General features: G+C 32.9%; 1 protein-coding gene across 1 annotated transcript in view; it reads right to left on the reverse strand.

Annotated features, from left to right (window-relative positions):
• Positions 1-19,513, reverse strand: part of LOC100162298 (UNC93-like protein) — a 54,484-nt gene that overhangs the window by 22,784 nt on the left and 12,187 nt on the right. Inside the window, exons 2-4 of the mRNA XM_001945420.5 lie at positions 16,668-17,521; positions 14,507-14,732; positions 1,567-1,729 (exon numbers count right to left, since the gene is read on the reverse strand). Coding sequence (XP_001945455.1) covers positions 1,567-1,729; positions 14,507-14,732; positions 16,668-17,439 — 1,161 coding nt within the window. The 5' untranslated portion in view covers positions 17,440-17,521. The remainder of the gene's footprint in view (positions 1-1,566; positions 1,730-14,506; positions 14,733-16,667; positions 17,522-19,513) is intronic.

A 19,513-nucleotide genomic window follows, 5' to 3' on the forward strand; every position in this document is an offset into this window, starting at 1 on the left:
ACTTATACCTCAAGTCCCCAACCCAATTCCACCAATATATAATTACGAAATATGTATACAAATAATAGTATGAAAACTAAAAATGATATGCACATGACGTATATTATCAATGGGTACCTACTTATTATTAATAATAATATTATAATATATAGTACATACTGTACGCGTTGCGTTGTAGACGACCACCACGGTCGTCGGTATAATCGCCGCGGTATCGACGGTATATAAATAGTACCACATAAGTATTAAGTATATATTATAAGACCCAACGAAGCTCGTATAACACGCGTACATCTATATATTATTTTATTATATTATATTGTGCATGGTGCAAATATTATATAGGTATTAAGTTTACCTACATACGAAAACAATTTAATGTCACGCGCGGGAAACTATAAAAATCATTCCGCAGTGTAGTGAAATATTATAATTGATTGTTCGCTGATTGTAACGTACTATATTATATTATTGCGGTGCACGTAAATATTATTATAGTAGGCATTATTATTATTATGATTGTTACACTACAGAGTATAGACCGCCAGTTTCGCGACAATAAAATTGTATACCTATATCCATGACACGTGTGTATTTTTGTTGGCTGGTGCAGTATTAGGGCCCGGAAGTTCAAGCGCTGTGTTGTGTAGTGTGTATACAGTGTACACGCCAAAAACGTGTACATTTTCAATATAAGCTAGATATTGTTGGTCAGCACTTGGCAAATCGCAGCGATCTTTCAATTAATTTAAGACTGATAATGCAATCGCATACGAGAGAGTAGGTATATGCTTTTTACTTTTTACCACTGCGCGCCGCAGTACCTACGATGATTACTTTTGTTAGAGCGTCGATTGTCGCCACATTTTATGCAAATTTCAATAACCAAATGATTTTTTCACACTTTGTAGCTTTTTTATTTTTTGGACCGTTCGGTAAAAATTATGTATGATTGTATCGACACGTGGGTCTTATACGTAGGTACAGTGGGCATACGGTAAAAAGCACGCGATGACATTCATTATTAATATTTTGATCGTATTTACTAAATATACATATAGGTATCAATATTAAAATTTAATATTTGATTTTTAATTCCTTTACGCGTAATCTGCAAGTCAATTTTTATCGATTCCAATTAATTAAGAAAACATTTGTTTTTTTAAAGATCTATTATAATATTAAATATACTTAACCCGACTATCGTTATGTTTGTATACCTATTATGTTATTATTTTTTTGTTTTGAAATATAGCGAACGGTGCTGTGACGCTTGGAATGGAGATGGTTACACCGAAAGCACCCGTAGACCGCCCTAAATCACCACCAGTTTTGATTCACGATATTATACTCCAGTATATTATACTCCAGTATATTATACTTAGGTCACCTCCACATTACGAGGATAATTACCATGACCTTTACAAAAAGTGTCGAATAAAATCATCGCCAATTTTACTAAATCAAGTCGAGAAAGCAACACACACACTAGTCCCGAAGATAATATATTTAATAGTAGCTTCTACTTAAAAATAATAATACAAAATCACGTATGCGATGACTGACCTGCGTGAAATCGGCTCCGATGAACGCTTGTTCCATTCCAATCCAAATGGTGATCGGTATGAGGAGCTGTTGGTAAGGTTTTTTCAGCTGATAAGCCGTGGCCGACAACAGTTGAATACCGGACAGTTCTTGGCTATCGGCACGCCTCTGTTTCTCTCCGTATCTGTATACACAAAACAACGCGTTCAATTATAATTTGTAATTATAATATATATATAAATAATAACGGTATATACCCTGCTCGGGAAAACAATTCATTTTTTTAATACATATTATGATAGTATGGATTTTTTAATTTTGGTTTTTACACGTTTACAAGACAGGCAGCCGCAGTATATGATGTGTACCTATCCCTTGCCTAACAGATACAATAATTATGACATTTTATATATTATAATATACATGTTGAAGGTTTGACAACTCTTGGCAGAGTTCAAGAAAGAACCCTCAGACTCGTGCCTATATATTATTATAATACTATAGGAAGTGAATTTCGTTGTTTGTAGTTTTCAAGAAACTAAATCAAATTTTTTTTATTTGTATAATGCAGATTATTGGGTTTTCTCATTTTTAAATTTTCAATTAGCACAATCCATATAAATATGTACCTAATATCTATGTATAATAGTAATACAATACACTTTCCGGAATAAAATATGTACCTAGAAATTTGGTGTATGAACATAATAATAATAATGATTAAAACTATATTGAGCTAGTATTATTCATACGAAGTTTATAGTTTTATAATTGATTATTTAAATATTATACAAGCATTCGTGAGCTATTCATAAACCACATATCGTCAAATGCACGTATGTCGTATGTCATAACTCATAATAATATATAACACCTATAATAGTTAGGTAAGTAGGTACAATAAGTTATATGCTTAGGAAATTTTACATTTTTAGATTTTCGGAAAAAACAAAAAAAAAATGTGTCATGTCCTATAAAATGTCTTGGCAAAACTCAGAGTTCATGTGGAATGAATAAAATAGGACCGTGGAAAATTCCGAGCTTTGAAAATTCGTGTTACCGACAGCCACCGTCGGACCATGTGTTATAAATTATAATTAATAATATTATAAAACTATACAAAATATTATAAAGTTATATAATAATATGTTGCAGCTATATATAGGTAATAGGTATAATACTCTTATTTCTATAGAATAATATTTTATTTTACCTTGGAGAAATTTCGAAACATTCATTTTTTACCTACACATTTTCGGGTGCTCTGTAATACGCGTGTACGCCACGAATACAAAATATTTAATAAGACACGACAGTGAGTGCTTAGATGTACCGCGCCCATAACAGTTACTCATTGCTCGGTCGAATCCTTTGTATTCACACTATACAGTAGTCAATAAACACTTATTATCTTGAAAAGTATTAATATTTATGAAAATTATTACAACAAGTATTTTTGAAACAAAACGAAAATTTTGAAAAAAATTATATTTTTTAATATAATATTATCTTTAGTTATAAGTTTTTTTGTTACTTTTTTGATAATGTATTTTTCTGAGAATTTCAAAATATAATTCGAACGAATAGTTATTTATAGTCAAGACTTAAGAGTACTAATTTAGCTTTAGACAAGTTGAGTAGTGAACCAAAAGCTTATGGAATATCCCTGTGACATTATATTCCGTTTATCTAAACTTAAAAAAATTAGCAAAATGTCCGTTTTGTAGTTATAGGTTAGGCAAAGTCTATAAAACAAAAAAATTCAAAAACTATAATATGGTATTATGGCATAATGAAATAATCGGTGCGTATAAAATATAAAAATATATATTGCAGAACACATATATTGTATACTTTAATACGTTGTATGCGAAACAAGGAACAACACAACATGCGCGAATGGTTTTTCGGAGCCCCGTCATCGTATAAAATTATTATTTATTACATTCTTAAGATGCCGTCTGCGAAACAAATAACACAATAAGTCTCTTTTGTAATGATTCCCGTATGAATGTATAGGCTTACGAATATATTTAATAAATTTGTTCGCGTTGACAACGGATACATCATTATTACGACGCGACGACGTGGTGACTATTAATTATTCTATTCATCAAAATAATGTCTTTTTTAACCACCTCACGATCACGCGATCAAATGTTTGATATATAATAATATGAGAAAACTTGACGGGACCACAGCGCTAGGTACTATATAATATTATTATATACCTATAGGTATACGAGCTAAAATCGTAATGTCATAGGTATGTACAATATAATATGCCTTCCAATACTTCTATAAAGTAATAACATTTTACTCGGATTGTTTCGACGTTTTTGATTCTAAACATAGGATATTAGGTACAGTATATTATAGATCCAATAATTTTATAATTTTGTTCCGGAAAGCATTGCGATTCGTGCGAAATAAAGTATATTCTTATAGCGACCGGAAATACGGCTGTGCTCTATATAACGATAAAATAATAATATATGTACACACGAAATAGAACCGTCAGTTATTAATACAAAATAAAACCAAACATTTACAATATAATTTTCAATTTTTTTATGATCTACACGGCCGCCGTACCGGGTTTTGGCAATGGCGTATTTTTAGCAGCGAAACGGTATATCCCACACGTAGTTGACATAATATGCATATCAGATTAGATTAAACAACAATATATTATAAGGTACACCATTATAAGGTATTATGACCCATGAGTATAATAATTATGCCACAATTTGATATCGAGCCTTCTATATAGATGCACAATGGCCGTGCTTTATACTTATTACGGTAACCGAGCTGCCGGTATGGATGTCATTTCGAAGTTGAAATCTTTCATTCTTTTTATACACGATTCGAATATTATGGTAATCGCACAGACAACAGATGAACAACGCATCCATAGGCATTAGGTATTTAGGTACTGTGACATTATTATTTCAAGTATAGAGTTTATCATTGAATTTTAGCAGCTTATGCAGCGTTTTATATAATTTCGGGAAAAAAATGAACAAACTTAAACTCGAACGTGGTTCAAACTATTCTCTAAACTTTCCTAATATCTCTAAAAACAATCACTGAAACTTTCATTGAAACCGGTCGTTCAGTTTTTGAGTCTAAAAACTACAGACATTAGAGCATTGCCTCTTACTGTACGTTTTGATAACAGCTAGACAATACATTTTTTTGTTTATTTAAATGAAGAACACAAATAATTGTTGAAACAAGTTGCTTCGATAATTAGTATAATTTGGCGACACAATTATGTTTTGATCTAGATAGGTATAGACTATAATTTTATATAGTTTGTATAAGACATAGGTATTATATTATATGCAGTTGATGTAACGTTAACATAACCCTAAAAATAATAATGATAAGAACTTCAATCGTACACGTATTTATTATAATATAGGCATCGCCATTCCGAAAATGACCATCTAACCGTTATACGGTCAAAACGTCTGGCCAGACTCACTGCATGGTTATTAATTTGTATAATGTGTAATGTTATACCCAGAAGACATTTAAAATTTACTTTATGTAGTATCTTTGTAATAAAAATAATATATAATATCTACATGCATTTACAGGTGGGTCAAGATTTCAATAGAGACTGTGGTAAAATAGCAAGATAATTCAGTGTTTAGTTACAATAGCTGTTCAGCACAGTCCATAATAATATATATAAATATACAAATATGTGTATGTTTTTTGCAAAAGGAAATATCGCATAATGTTTTTTTTCAAAACTACCTATTACTTTCGGAGCATCTAATTAAAACGAACATATATATATACATAACATATACATAGATTTAACGTGCGTAATGCGTGTGTGTATTTCATCACTTAAAATAAATGAAACGTGCATGAGAAATTTAAAATTCACTTGAATAATTTGATGGTGAGAACTGTAGAGAAGTGGGTACCTATGTTTTTGTATATAATGTTTATGGCATATAATTGTACACCTAATTAGGAAAACATGTTTTTAGTTTATCAAAGTGAATAAGTGATTACAAGTGATTCTCAACCAAAAAATAAACATCTACTTTTACAACAACAACGGTTAACAACAACAAAAGTAAGTTTTTACAGTTGAGTACATAATATGGGTGATAAACAATAATTTATGCACAAGCCAGTGTATAGTTAATAAATATTAAATTATAATAAACGGGTATAATGGTTGCGTTCCCGGAGAAAGACCGATCGAGCGATGTACATAGATAGGGTGAGGAAGGACCTAGAAACACTGAAACCGAAGAAATGGGAAGATAAAATCCAGGATCAGGAAAATTGTATAACAGGGACAGAGTTATGATGCCAATGAATGAGATAAGAATGATGGCGTTATCATGGTATATAAATAATTTTAAATGATTTCAAGTGAACAACACGAGTAGTACCTATATGACCATCAACAGGTGAAACAATATATATCATCACAATCACTTATATATACACATTACACATATATGATATATAATATTTTATAGTTGCTTATCAACAGATAAAAATATATAATATAATTATGAAGTCTATTAAATAATGGAATTACTTTTTATTGATAATATGACAATATTTGAGTCCCTACCATACCTATAATACTAATCGTTATTTTTTACGAGTCGTAAACAAATTGGTATCATAGTTAACAAACGAGAAACGCCCTGAGCAAGTTCAACAAGTTTTCATCAACTAGTAATAAGAAATTAAATTAGGTAAATATAGAAAAAAGTTGATGCAAAAATAAGCAACTCGCATTATTATATTTATTATGCAACTTAATTTTAATTTTTAACTCGTATCAATGCACAGCCTTGAGTTTAAATAGTAAATTATATTACATTATATGGAAAAAAATCATGTTTAAAGGACTCTCTATACCTATATATTATTATTCAAAATTGTGTGAAAATCTTAAAATTGTGTGAATCACAGTGCAGTGTTTGCAGATTTTTTCGTGATGGCTATATAGGACATATATATAAGTTTTCTTAAGTGGAAGTACCCATGTATCTTCTAAAGATCGGTGTTAGACTTTAGTAAAATATAATATATTCACATACATAATACCACGTGTGTTTCTGATCAGCTTGTACCGTGTTGGATACACTATGGCTTACTATATATTATTAATTATTATTTAGTGTTTGAGTGTCGCAATTTAAAAATATAATGGTGTGACAGTTTTGAATTTTCTTGGCTTAGGTACCTATTAAATATCTAATTTTTTTTTCTTTTAATATGATGTTTACATACATTATACAATACACAATATTACACTATAATATGTATTATAGCTTTCGTTGAAAATCAATATTGGTGTCTAATTTTTTTTTTGTGAAACTCCACGACGACGTAACTTAATAGTTTATTATTATTTCGTATTTTCGTATGTACACGTACGGAAAAAAACATGTATATACAGTACAATGTTTACGGAAATATATTTATCTTTAATTAATTCGTGAAACACATATAGATATATTAATGTAGAGAATATTTTTATACACCTGCAGCAGTGGTCGAATGAATATAATAACGTTGTATTATCATAAGACATTTTATCAATTTTTTATCAGCAAAAAACAAAATAATATAATACAATCCGGTCGCCCGTAAATTATAAACAATTCCATTGAAAAGCCTAACATATTGTAATAATAATGTTGTAAAGTTGTTGCGCAATCATGCAGTATAATTTATGTTTCGGACGATTTTTTTTTTATCGTATAACATATTATTTTAACTACCCAGAAGTCAAGGAAATCTAATTTTGCATCGACTAATAACGAGTTGGTTATTATTACCTATAGGCTATACAATATGTATATTATAATATGTATGCTAGCTACAATGCTACATACAGTAAATACACTTAATAAGTGACCGGAAAAAAATGTGTTATATCTCAAAATAATATTTTCCAATTGCCAATGATTAATATAATAGTTATATTAAATATATTTAACCGTAATTTTTAATCAAAGATAATATAATATATCTACACGAATTTCGTAACACTATTGGCTGCCTATTGTGCAGGATTATAGATTTCAAAATATATTGTTATAATAATATACATAATACTATTCTGCTATGTAGGTATGCTGTATATGCTGTTGGAGTGAGATCCCTTGTCCGTGGAGTATTTTTTTCTAAGCAATGAGATCAAACTCAAATTTATAACGTATTTTACATAAAGTATGTACTTGACAAAAAATAAATAATGACTATTATTGTTACGAATTTGAACGCAACGTTCAATCAACACGTCGTCTTATAAAAGATTCGGAAACGAGCTCAGAATCACTATAATATATATAATATATATACGATTATATTATATATTTTATCACCACTGTATAATAGTGTTTCATAAGACGTTTTTCAAACTTTGCACGAATAGTGAGTGTTATTGTATTTTTTGAATTATACGACCAAATAAGTATATACTCACATATAAATATATCATATACCCACGTCATATGTGTATACGTTATACATATATTATATTATATTTGAACTACAGACGGTTATTACGTGTTTAGTGTGGACATGCGCTACTCGAAATTGTCTGAGCTTTTTTTAAAAGTGTTACGTTAAAATGTGTATAATAAAATATTACATATTATTATTTGTTGTCGCGGGACTATTATGTCCCATACGCGTATTATAATAATAATAATATGTAGGTATATTGTATATTATTATAATGTATAACTCCTTCCTATTTTCGCTTTCATAATAATATTAACACAATAATTATATTATGTCGTTCGGTCACGTTTTCTCGGACAACAAAAATGGTAGCCTGACACACGATTTAAAATTTACGCGTATTTTTATCATCATCATTACAACAGAACGCCCGCACCTTTACCGCTTTCGCGCGTTTCCGCGTCTGGATTTCGATCCGGTCTGCGACCACAGTCCATATTATTATATTAAATGTGCTAGTGTTTGTCGTTAAGTCGTTTTTCTTTTATCCTTCCCACCCTCTTTCCCCAGGACGTTTTCGAATAATCACTCAGTGTATACACGCACACGGCACCACGTAACTATGCATAATATCATATTATACGTATGTTCGTCGGATTGAATATACAGGGAGATTCTATGGTCATCCCCTTTTTGTTATTCAACGATGCGCGCAGTTTGCGGTTATTCAAAATCGGATTTTTGGAATTTTTAAATATGCTCACGGAGACCACGCATATTATTTTCAAATTCTTGAAATTTTTGTCCAGGTAGGTACTTCGTCCCGCATAGATACAAACTTTGGTGTTTTTCAAAAGAGAACCCTTCCTCAACCCCATTCTACTGTACTTTATGTAGTAGATTTCTATTAATTTCTGAAAATTCTAAAAATATTGATGTATCAAAATAATGATAGTATCAAAATCAAAATTCGTACGAGTAATTTATGAATTATTTAATATTGCATAAGGATAATAAGTCAGATATAGTGGGATTGTAAAATTTGAGGGTTATGGTTATTTGAAAATCGTGGTGATTAATATTAACATTAATAATTTGTAAAAATGGCCCAGTTTAATAAATACTAAATCCAATATTACATCTATTTTGTTATTTCGTAAAACCATTTTCAAGTATTATAATATCATCCTCAGTACAAAGTTGTAATAACTGAGAAACTACTCGTTCGAATTTTGAATTAGATACATCAAAAATTTCAAAAAAAACAATTCCAGTAAATAGTTTACAGTAGAAAAGTCGGTTCTCATTTGAAAAAACATAAGTTAAAATAGCCACAGCACAGGAATTCATTATCAAAGGAAAAATGGGAGCGACCACGCTTGGTGAATCACTCTGTATACAGCTTTTCACTGTATATTTGAGACACGTATAATCGTTTATAATGTACATAATATACTTACTCGACTGTTGCCTTTAATTTAAGACTTGCATAAAACATTATAATAATAACACTGACCATACATAAAGTACATAGTTTCCGAGTGTTAGAAAATCTGTCGGGGGCTACGTTTTTGAACCAGTGCGAAAACCACTCTGTACTTACCAACCCCTACCACTCTCCACCTATAACAACCCCCCACTATAATTTTTGCAAACAATGGCCATTACAATCATTATCATTATTATTGTATACACGCGGCGAGCGTATACCAACGACTTTCTCCATAATAATATATATATATATATATGTCTGTGTTTAACGTATGTATCGAAGACGAGCAGGAGCACATACCGCACATATTATATCGCGTGTTTATAATTAATTGTTTTTTGTTTTGTGTTCCTTATATACTTTATTTACTATTGAAATGCGTTCTTGTGCACGCCAAATTATTTAACCCCAAACAAAGTCTCATTCGTCCATCGGCGTTTATAATATATAATATATATATATGTGTAGCCTATAGGTTATGCACGCATTCCCGCGCGTGTTTATGTTTTATAAAGTATGCTTTCAGATGATCTTCTCGTGATTGCAAATCCACCTCCTTCCTACATATAAATGTAGATAGGTATAAGATAAGCTAAAATCAAAATATTATAATGTAGGCATAGGTAATAATAATTATACTTTTATAGGGCTATTATATAATTCTACTACACAGTTAAGTCTGTTGACATACTTTATCAATCTCTAAAATTATTTTCAACCTGCACAAATATCATCGTTTTGCAAATTATAGCCTAAGTTTAAATATTATAATATACATATACAGGATGTCCTGCGAAGATTTACCCATTAAGATATCTCCTGAGATAATAAATTTATCATAAATCTGTTTTTTTTTTTTATTAGACTCTTATAGAGACAAGGACTGGATATAAATATTTATTTTTAATTATTTTTTATTGAAACAATTGAAACTACCAATTTTTTAGAGTTTTATTTTCTGAAAATGTTGACCTTTCAATATATTTTATTTTCATTAATATCATGATTTTTAATCATTTTTTTAGTTTATAGGTAAAACATCAGAATACCGGTTTTTGTCCGGGTCCCCTTCAAGGACTAATGTGTATACCCTCACGGGACACCCTTTATATGTATATAAGTATATAGGTATCCATACCTATATCATAATAGGTATTATAGCCACTTTGGTAAAATCGACTTTTTCACAAATAGTTGAGTACCTAAGTATTTCATGAAATTTAAAACCAATTTATTGCACACCGTGAAATATGAAAATAAACCATCAAGTGGATCACCTTTTCATTAAATTTGCGCCAACATTTTACATCGTGTAATTTTTTCACTAATCATCAATCTAATCAGTTTAATACGATCCAACAATAATGTATACCTACGAGAATATATAGTACTGCAGTATTTGTAAAAATGGTGTAATACTAAGTTAAAAAACATTATATATTTATTTTAATTTTAAATTGTAACTACGGAGTTTAATTACTAGGTACTTTAATAACTATGTAAATTCTGCGAAATCCGAAAAAAAACACAATTATTATGCACAATGTTAATTATTATACATTATTAAAAAACATGAGCTGATTCTTGAAAAAATGTATTATATATTTTAAAGTGACTATAATGATGATCATGTTTAATAAATTGTCAAGATCTTTTTGTGAAAACAATTGCACGAAAGGTAATAAAATAATAATTTATTAATGTGTATGTGAAATTAACATAAATGATTTTTAAAACTGCTCTCGTTATGCTAAATACCACCGATATAATTATATAATTATTAAAACAAAACTAATATGCAAGTGGATGACCGATCGTGACTGATAACAGATTTGATCGTTGATTTCATGTAAAAGTGTTCACTCGATGATTTATCTATTTTCATACTTGTACTTCACGGAGTGTAAAAAACTTTACTGTATATATATATTATTGTGTACTATAAAGGCGGCCAATATTATATGTAAATAACGTCTTATATAGGCTCTTCGATACAGCAGCCGTCGAGCACTTAGTGCGGAAATATCATAATATATGTAGCGCGGTGGTGTCTTTATTATTATTATATTTATAAAAATATGTTTGCCGTCGACCGTTATTCCGTTTTCGCGGTCATGTGTTTTCGTTGTTTATTTTTTTTTCGCCATACCCGGATCGCCTCAGGACTCCGGATTCGCGCGGACGAAATCAGAAGCTCGATAATAATATATAGGTATATATTATTATATTATACAGATTTAGTATTTATTGTATATATATATATAGTGTATATTTTAAATTAGTGTACACGCACACCTCGGAGCGAAAAAAGTAAAAAAAAAATTAAATCAAATAAATAGACAGAAAACATAAAATAAAAACGTGGTAAGAGTAAAAAAAACTCGTAAACCGCGGTATACCCGAGGCAGAACGTCTATTCCCCAGAGAACGCGCGTAACTCGAAGGCAACTGATTATAATATATTATATTATACTATTTATACTAATATAGTGAATATAATAATAATATTTGCTCACTTCATGATGCACATAATACAATATACATATAATATTTTGTACCTATATATTATTATGTTTATAATGGGCATATTATAATATAGATCTATCCGCATCAATAATACTGCACTGTATACATTATACATTTATACAGTGCCTAATAATATAGTTCGGTAACCGTCCAGAGTGTTTGCAAAATTCTATGCAATAATGTTAAAATTTTAAGTAAACGGCGGTCTTGTGGGTACTACCTATATCCTATGTATTTCAAACAGAATTGGATTTTAGCTAATGAGTTATTATTTTTTTTTTCAACCGCCTGACGAAATAAAAAAATCTTTTGTTATTTTTCAGTTTATAAATATTTATGAGACCGAATAATTTCAGTGTGTTATTACCATGTTTTTTCACAATATGCATATTCTTAGTTTTTCCACATAGGTAGGTACCTACCTACTAATAATACTATTAATTTTGAAAATTGCAAATTGCAATTACATATATTATATTATTTATAAACCGACATTTTAATAGGTTCTCATCCGTAATATTATTATTATTATTCAGGTAGTTGAGTAACGCGTATATAACCCACGTATTATCTCCTCCTAGTCTTTGTTTTTTGATAAGTAGGTACATTATTCGCAGTAATTTTATTTGTACATAATATCATTATAGGATAATTATTTGAGTTATAAATAATTATTTTCTATTATAAATAATTATTTTTTTACTATACAACTATTCACAACATAATATAATAATATTATACATATCCAGAAAATGTACAAAAATTCAAGTGGGGAACAATGTGGACCGAACTTGAGATGGAATATATTCGAAAAATAAACGAAAAATTGTCCTGATCTTTAATATTTATCATTGGAGCATTTTTAATTATGTTGATGCCTACAAAGTTTATGAAGTTCGTGTTTATCGTTCGTCGTATACATGACAAAAGCAAACAAATGCATATGGTTCGCATGTGGTAATCGATATGTTGATATTGAACTCGTTTTAACAAAAAATAACGTCCTGTTGATATATTAGTCGTTTTTTGGGGAATTTAAAGGTGACTGTTCGATAACGGTATAATCCGCGAATATACGATGGGCACATTATTATAACACGAGCCGCCTTACGAGTGGTTCAAAATATCAGGTATAGACCACAGCCAAGGCCAAATAACTTTTCAGGTTTATATAATATACCTAAGCGTGTGTGTGTGTATATATATATATATATATCAGGTATTTAAAATAAGTTACGAGAGTGCATAATACAAAGACGTATTGTTTTACGATAATAAGAACGCGCGCGATGCAAACGAGTCTTATAGTACATAGGTACATAATGCAAGATAAGTACGTGTTTTGCCTTGTTCGTGCTTGAGGTCAAATCTGCCTTGTAAAACCACTACCTATATAATATCCTATATGATTCCGAAGATGTTTATTGAAATACACACTTCACGTACACACTTCGACTGGGTATATCGGTAGGCATGTGTGTGCTCCGATGTGTTTGTGTGTGTGTGAGAGATAGTGATTGTCTATAGGTCTCTTATAATATGTGGACTTAATGCACACAGGAGGATTGGCAAAAAATGTACGCCGAAAATTTGAATTGGCACTGAAACGTTATAGTCAAGTCAGATGACAATGATGACATTATTGCTATGTAAATAAGGAAAGTGAAGGGGAGATTCTCATCGTTTTTTGGGAACACTATGTCACTGTTATAGTTTTACGCTTTTAGTTTCTGATTGTCTTGTCCACATGCTGGTTGACTATTATCGTAAACGTTTTTCGATCGCTTCATTTTTGCATAGTTTAAATTAAGAATTATTACTGTCGTTGGTTCTGTATGTATATTATGTATCAAACCCAAATGACCAAGACAAATACAACAACTTTTATAGGTTTCGAGTAGAAATATCTACCTATCTAGCTGTTATAAACACGTCATGTGGCTATATATGATTAAGACGTGACGATTGCTCTGATTCACTTTTACTTATTGCGAGCAGGATCCGCCGAAAACGTAATTTAGGTAATCGACGGCTCACGATGAACGATCATCGTTTGTTGCGACTGTTAGGGTGCATCTAAAGTGCGTTCGCCGACGAAATCGATCTCTATCTCTGGTCAGATTGAACTGGTCAGCTAGTTCTGTGTATATATACGTCTAAGCTCTCATATCACACACCGTAGCCACTAATGTAAAGTTTAAACCCGTGTGGCTGTGTAGATAAAATATATACCTACTATTATAGTACTTTTATATTATATTTTTCACTGGTATGGTTAAAAGTAGGTATAGGATTTTTTGTTCAAGTGTGCAGCGTACCTATATAGGTATTATAATATTATTAATGCGTTATTATTGAAGACACACACGGATCAGTTCTCCAAAAATTAAAAAACTTCGTATTGCTCGCTGACGACGAATCGCCGAAATAGGTGCTACCTATTTCAAGTTTCTAAAAAAATTTAAACGAAAGATTTACCTGGAAAGTGGGTCCAGGAACAAGGCTATTATGATGGTGGCCAGTACGATGCACGTGAGGTATATGGTGCTGATCTCGAATATCTCCGAGTCTGGTGGCCTTTCCAGGTTGTCGATGGCGTGGTTTCCCATCACGCAAAAATTTGAACCGCACAATCTCAATTCCTCTTCGGATAGCATCGTGCTGTTGTCACCGATACCGCCGCCGTGGGCCCCGCTAGATAATACTGTGTACAAAAAAAAAATCCCGTTACGTCGTTACGTCAGAATAGTCACTCAATGGTATGATAATAATAATCTGATGATTATAATACGCTGCAGTTTAGTAATAAATGATAATAATATTATACGCCTGTGCTTTACGAGTCTCGCGAGACCTGCAGCTTTTTTATCCACATACCCTTATCCTTATTAACGCTGCACTTTAAGGGTGTTCTGTTTACTATATTATATTTAAACATCGGCGGATATAACCTACTATTAACCGAGAGATTTTCCAAGTGCGCAGTCTCACTAAATCACAAATATTAATCGAATAATATACGATTTGAGACCATAACACAAAACTGTGCAGTATATTATAATATGTAAGAGTGCTCTGGTTTCGACAAAATCTCCGCGACAAGACAAATGGGTACATGTAAAATGTGCGTTAATATGTTCCGACACGAACATTTGTTCTCATGTCGGAAAGAAATCGGGACTGCGAGTAACCGCGTTATTCAGGGTTATTGCGAAATGTAAACAGGTGTCGGAGATAGTTAATCGATTTCGAATAGCGTCGGCAATCATCGGTAAGAATCGCATTTGCGAAATGATAATAATACGATGGAGCCACAGAATTCAAAAGGTTTTCATTTGTGCGTAATATATTCGTTGAATGTCTTCTGATTTCTGCTGCAGGTCAGAAGGTATAGGTATATACCGCGCATACCTTATATACACTACGCGCGGCTATATCATTCGTGACACATAGATACATTTTGAAAGACGGCTGACCGTAAGAGCGATTGTTATTAAGGTAAAATATTTAATATATAATAATACGATAGTTATATGCAGTTAATAGTTGGCCATAGAGCGGTTGGTCTGCAAGAGGGGTAGGGAACAACGGTGTCGAGACGGTACTGTATAAGCGTATTTACTAATGTAATATAACGATCATTATACATTTCGCCTTGACATTTGCGAACAGTCCCGGTGCAGTGACGCGCGTTAAAACGGCAAGCGGCGAATATATAGGTACCGGCAGTGGCCTGAAAAGCGTCTGACAACAAATGCAAAGCTATAATTTAATAACACACCTAATATATTAAATACATGCCTCATATATTATATGTATGTAATAACATTTAGTGACTATATATTATTATGTAGGTATAATAAATCGAATTAATTGATTTCGATTTACAGCTATATACGAATGTGCGCGGAAAATATTATACTGTATGAGCGCTGCTGCTGCGGTTCACGGTCGTTTATCCATGCCTAATATTCTAATATTATATATTATTATTACGATAAATTAACGAACGAGCCACCTATTATAACACTGCGATTATTATTATAATTAAAATGATAAAACCGCAATATTGCAGCCGGGTACAGGTGTCTATATTATGTTATAATATATATAGTGATCCGGTGTCGCCGACCTGCAGCGTATCGGTTACTGCAACTGCAGCACTCGCGTTTTTTTTTTTTATCGCAGTGCATTCTATATTGTGCTAAATTAGGCAAATTCGTCGCGATTTTTTTTTAGCAAATAATCGTAATCAATAAAATTACGTGTTCGGATCAAATTTTTATTTCTGTCGCCGCGCATATTATAATATGCAGAATAGTAAACCACGACTGGACCAATAAATTAATGACCTCATAATACATTATATGAACAATACGTTAGGTAGGTATGCAAACAAATAAGATATAATTACATTTAAGTCATTTAAGATATAATGAAATGGCTCTGGGAAGATCTTTTATTATTCAATTGAATGAGTTATGACCGTGTAGAAGAAATTTTTATTTAGTAAATTTGTAATGGTAAATTGAATTTTCGAGAAATTCATTGCTATGGACAGTAATATTATAACAACCAAGCTCGCTGCAAGTTTTATATGCAGAACGTTTTAAGTTTAATATATTATTTAGATACACACCCAACGAAGAGATGAGATTGCCCCAAAGCTCAGCGGTCTGCCAAGCCAGGAAGAAGAATCCGAAGAACCGGACGACAATACCGTCCACCTGTTGGTCGGTGAGCTTGGCGTACACGGCCCCGGTCTGCGTGAGGTACGTGGCCTTGGCGGCCCACATGGGCGCGGCGCCCAGGCCCACGAGCACGCCGGCCGGCACCAGCGTGTAGAACCGTGGGTAGAACTGGGCACCGATGTACGGTATGTAGCACAGCATGGACAGACACAGCGTCCACTTGACGGTCAGCCGCTTGATGAGGAACGTGGGAACGAATATGCAACTGAGCACCAGCGCCGCATAGATGGCGGACAAGGATACGGTGCCCAGGCCCTCGCGCGCGTTGATCGAACTCTGCAGGTTGGCCGTGCCCTGGAACGCGGTGAACTGGACCATGAACGCCAGGCTGATGGTGGACACGTTCTTCAGGATCCGCCACTTCTCCTTGGGCGACATCTTGAACTTGCCCTTGGATTGGTCATCGTCGCCGTCGCCGTCGGCCATGCTACCGAGCGGCGGCTTGGCAAGGCCCCCGTCGCCGGACTGCAGGTCATCCCGCTTGTAGCCCTGGTTCTCGTAGCCGCCGACCACTGATATCGTGTACACGGCCACGTCGGACGACTGCTTGCCCTTGTTGGCGTCCTTGCCCTGCTTGTTGGCACCGGTCTTGCTCTTCCGGTGGTGGAACAGGCTGCTGTCCACGCCGAAACTTTCGCGGCGATCGGCGGACGCCACCATGTTGGCGTTGTCGCTGTTGACGCGTTGCCTAACCGCTGCGGTTGTAGCTGTCGCTGTCGCTGCGATCGACGATCAAAAGGACCTGCGGAGAAGATCAACAAACGACGTTTAGTACATGATAGTTATGAACTGATAATGATGTAAATAACATGGGTAGGTTGGTACTGTGAATTGATAATATAGTTAAGGCTCAGATTTTCTAGAAAATGCTTATTATGATAATACGTTGCACTACCCTTCAATGATTTTCATAATATTTTTTGTGTGTTATAATATATAAATTCGTTTTGTATTATTCATTTATTGTGATCGTAATCATAAGTCGTACATTTGAATTGTTATTTTTCAAGCTTTAAATAAATAAGTAAAATACTTTTTCAAAATCATAAATTCTTTTTTTAACGATTGTGACAAAACCCTAGCAGCCCAATCGAAAATAACATTTAGCTCAAAGTTCGTTTAAATAACACGCAACGTCGACGGAGCGACGTGTTTCGATCGCACCTACGTTCAGTGGTAAAATAGTGTCATTATAATATGCGACTGATAACGAAAAACGACACAAATCGAACTCGCGAGCTGCTGCATGAAACTTATAATATTATAATAGGTACACATACGCGATAATAATATTATTGTACGCAATTTTCTCATAGCCGAACGTTCCTCTCCCGACACAATATATGTGTGTGGCGAAATGCCGTTCCGTCGACTCCGTGAACCGGTTTTTTTTTGCGAAAAAAAATCGTATAAAAAACGCTCTCGTGAGACGATGTGATCATATGTGTGTGTGTGTGTGTGTGTGTGTGTGTGTGTGTGTGTGTGTGTGTGTGACACGTTCTCCTACGTTCACGGTGCGTCTGAAGGCTTAAACAATATAATAATATTATTAAGTAGGTAGGTTGGTAGGTATGTGTATTAGAAAAACAAGTACTGTGCGTAAAACTTCGAAAAAAATGAACGAACAGTGCCGTCGCGGGACTGGAGGAGAGATTATTATTATTAAAAGCGAGACGTGACGGCCACACCCCCTCCGACAGTGCCGTCGCCGCACCACTCACCCCTAGCGGAACCTCAACGGCAACAACGGAGACGACCTGCGTATACCTAAATAAAATATTATAAACATTAAACGTTCGAATATTAAACCGTAAGACGCGATACCGATGAAACTGGTGACTGGTTAACCATAATTATGTAGTACATGCGAATACTATATTATGTACCGTAATAATATATATTATAATATGCCTACCTATATAAATTATATACATACATATTATATGCCTATTATAATAGTATATGTAAAAAATGAGTATCGCACTGGGAGAGGGTGAATATTAGCCCCCCTCGGCCTTAGCGGTGGCCCACTGACCATGGGTGTTTCATATTTATGTACGCTCGAATAGTATAATATATTAATATTGCATTGTATTATATAGTAATCAGTACCTACCTAAATATATGTTAATACATACCCACCTAGTATATTAAAATATAATATTGGTCGTACGAGATTTATTGTTGTTTTTGAGCTTATAAAAGTCAAATCAAGAACATTGAGCGCTAATATATTATTATTTTATGCTACCAAAACCACTTTCAATCGGATATATTATTACTTATATATAAGCACAATGGATTCCGCTTAATATAGACACGTTGGGACCAAACTAATTTTGTTTACATATACTGTACAAACCGAAATTAGTTAGTTTATAGCTATAGTGTACATTGAAATTTGGACCAGACCATTCTGCCCATATTACACAGATGACCATATTAGCCAATAACCGGTGCCTATACATTTCCACTGTATTGTAATACCTATAGATTCCGAGCGTTCGGTTTTGATAAAATTTCAAAACCTATGAATAAATGTACAAACGATAAATTGATTTGGTATTTTGCAGGGAATTTCAGTTTTTTTTTTTTTGAATTTACTACTAACGGTACCCCTATATAAGATTAATGTAATGATAATATTATACTTAAATAGTTCGATTGAGAACGGCTTATAAATTATGTACGCATTACCCTCGGCATTACCCTACACCATGCAAACAGGCCAAAC

The sequence above is a fragment of the Acyrthosiphon pisum genome, chromosome A1 (assembly GCF_005508785.2).
Source record: "Acyrthosiphon pisum isolate AL4f chromosome A1, pea_aphid_22Mar2018_4r6ur, whole genome shotgun sequence".
Classification (NCBI taxonomy): Eukaryota; Metazoa; Arthropoda; class Insecta; order Hemiptera; family Aphididae; genus Acyrthosiphon; species Acyrthosiphon pisum.